We start from the raw sequence: 3183 nt of genomic DNA on the forward strand, positions 1-3183 counted from the left end.
ACTGACATGTTTCTCCAATGTTACATTGACACGTTTCTGTAATGTTGCACTGACATGTTTCTGTAACATTACGAATGTTATGTTAGATTCGCGGACATTTTTACATTGGTGAAACATCACAGTAATGTTTCGCAATGTTGCTGCAATGTTACAATGTTTCACGAGTTACGTATGCGTAACATATCTGAAACCATGTTGTGCTGTATGGGTTCAGGGTACACATCTTGCATGTCTTTCCTAAATAACATGTAATGGTCACTACTCGCTGTCGCGCACAGAACTATCAAGCCACGATTCGGTGATGCAAATTGCGTCGTAGTCAAAATCACCAGCAAATGCCAGGTTAAAATCTTGTAGGAATTTGTTATTTATACTTCTGGCATTATGGTAATATATGTTAAACACTGCACTGTCATTCACCACCGATCCTGGAGGATCTGGGTTAAGCGACACGTCACCTGATAGCAATATAACACAGAGTATGTGCCTAAACGACGCACATCTCCCGTCACTGGGACTGGAACACCGGGAACTGTTGTTCGCGATGGCCGCGTGTTGACTCGCGTGGCAGACAAAAGCTCGCAAGAAAATGTTTCTTCTCACAGCACACTTCCAGAGCAGCACATCGGTCATTTTTGTCTCGTTTCTTGATGGTTTGCAAACCATAGTCCTGATCAGCAAGGGTTGGACCGTTACGAGAACAAAAACACATATGTATACAGTCTTTGTTACGGAGCTCACTTTTCGATGCTTGCACGCCGTCGCCATCTTCACAGATGTCTTCACATTTGATACATTTTAAACATAATAAAAATGCAACTATAATAATATTTTTTGGTTTTAAATGGTTGTCGAAAAGCATCCGAAGTGTTCATTTGCAACAATATCCCTTGCAGGTTTGTACACCGAAATAATAGCCAAGTCTTCATGGCGGGTTTACAGGTTGACTTTCATGGTTTCTAATATAGCTAAATATGAAACTGGCATTATGTAATTGTTAGGTTATATTTAACTAAAAGTATGACATAAATATTACAAATATTATATAACAATACACACATGGAATAAATACATCAATATGATAGTTAGTCCATCTGAACAAAACCAGTCATTGTAAACTGTAACATAAGAATACTTATTTCAGCTCATGTTATTTGTTACCTAATAAATAAGGAGCTTTAAGTTTAAGTTGTTATTAACAAAACTTGAGTGTATTGTGTGCGGAGTTAACGCTGAAGATTCCTCGTAAAGTTATAGAAGATTAATTCAATGCAGAAGCGTAATAAGGAAACAATTGAGCCTATCAATAGAACTATGAACGGTCCTTCTACATTGTTCAAGGAAAGAGCTCTTAGTGTTGTCTCTTTGTTCTCTACCCCTAACTTTTTCATTGATTTATATGCCAGGAAGCTCTCTTCTTTAATTCTAGTCGTAATTCCACCTTGCTCCAACATCCCTAGCAATTTGTCAAACTTCTTCTTAAAAGGCGAATTCTTCTGCAATCCAATCCCAATTGGGTAGCTTACTAAATGCTCCTTAACCATGTGCACGTATTTAGCATTGTTGAGCCCAAGTTTGTACAGCTTGCCCACATATAAGCTTTCAAGTGTCTTTGCTAGAGAAACATGCTTACCTTTGCAAATATTCTGCAAGACATTTTCAAAATTTTTTTCAAGTTGAAACCTGCCTGCAAATTTTCTAGCTCTTGGGTCATCCTGTTCTTCAAACCACTTTTTCGTTTCCACATTGGTACTTCCCCAACCCATGTCACTATCCAACAGATCATCTATTGTGTTCAGAGCTTTTGTGTATAAGGGAACTGTGAGGTTAGTAACGAGAGTACTAGAATAAGCTGTGTTGATTATTATACACATCACTAACCACACATTAACCAAATAACGTAACATTTTTTCAGTGGGTTCCCTTGGTGAATTCGTAAGTGTTAAAGAGGTTATTGTAGTAATTAAACTGAACGTGATGTCAGAATATGGATTCGGCCTTTTGGGTCGACCTACTGCATTATAGAATCTAGAAAATAGATAGAGAATCACACTCCATGCAAGAACAGACAACAGAACACAAATCCAAACAGAAAGACTCAGAGAAAAGAACATGGCCTCCCATTCAGGATATGGAACTGGTTTCCGAGTCAAGAACTTCAAGAAGTGTCTTCCCCAGGGAACTGTCTGGTCTAAGATTTGCAGATTTTTGTGAGTGATCCACAGGGAGCAAAACCCTATATCTGCTCGTTTGTAGTTTAAGTCCCCCAGCAATCCTACGACTGTGCCGTTGGGTAGAGATTGTCCCCATTTCTTACCATCAGTTGGTACCCTCAAAGTCCAGGAATAGTTCAAATTTGTCGCTATTTCTTGAAATATTTTCATCTCCACTCCACCACAAGATCCACTAACAGAGCAACTGTCACCAAGGACACCTTTTCCGTTCAAATTCACGTAAGGTGGACAATCGAAAGAACTCACCCGCAAATGTCCTCCATGATGGAGTGAATAATTGTTCACAAACCAATCCTCTTCTATTATCATGGTTTCCATCTCAATCCACTAGGTTACAAGTTTTTTGCTGCTACGGCCATCGTACTTCTCAACGTTGAACTCGTTGGTTTCTGATAACACATCTTCGGTATTTCGTTGATTTTCATAAATTAGCACACAGTTGAGAAAACGTTCTCTAGGTAGAATATGAAAAGCAAAATGATATGCAGTGTCTTGTGTTGGTGCAAAGATTAATATCCTCTTCGGAAATTTAAATGCCTTCTTAAATGTTTTAAGTAATGTATGAGCAAATTCCTTGTTATGTACTATTAAAATGGTTAAGTCACAATTCTCAATTTCCAAGCCTGTTAGAAACATCCCTCTGTCGTTGTTAACGTTGCTGTTGTTCTCAATTCTGGTATAAATGACACCAGAGTCAGAAAATGCATTTAAGTTCAAGTTGATGGACTCCTCAAAATACTTTTCGCTATCTACAATATGAAGACATTGAAAGACAGTCTTCCCTTCATGTCTTACTATTAGAGTATTATGTTCAGGAGTTCTGAGTGTTCTACAATTACCTTTGAACGCTAAGATGGTTGATAAGAAAATCTTCAAGTATATCCAAGTCATATTTGACATTTTTCTTTTACTGCCAGACGGCGAAACTGCAATGTAAGAAAGGAAGAAT

The 3183-nt window shown here is 38.1% G+C and overlaps 1 protein-coding gene across 1 annotated transcript; it reads right to left on the minus strand.

The window, feature by feature from the left end:
- Positions 1-1226: 1226 nt before the first annotated feature.
- LOC145982930 (glutamate receptor-like) lies at positions 1227-2543 on the minus strand. Its single transcript, XM_083116229.1, has one exon. The coding sequence runs from the start codon at positions 2541-2543 to the stop codon at positions 1227-1229; it is 1317 nt and encodes a 438-aa protein (XP_082972355.1).
- Positions 2544-3183: the final 640 nt, after the last annotated feature.

Source organism: Lepisma saccharinum, unplaced genomic scaffold, assembly GCF_977018435.1.
Source record: "Lepisma saccharinum unplaced genomic scaffold, izLepSacc3.1 HAP1_SCAFFOLD_465, whole genome shotgun sequence".
Taxonomy (NCBI): Eukaryota; Metazoa; Arthropoda; class Insecta; order Zygentoma; family Lepismatidae; genus Lepisma; species Lepisma saccharinum.

Excerpts from the sequence above, each read along its gene's own strand:
- LOC145982930 (XM_083116229.1), bottom strand. The coding sequence starts at position 2,543 with ATGATAATAGAAGAGGATTGGTTTGTGAACAATTATTCACTCCATCAT.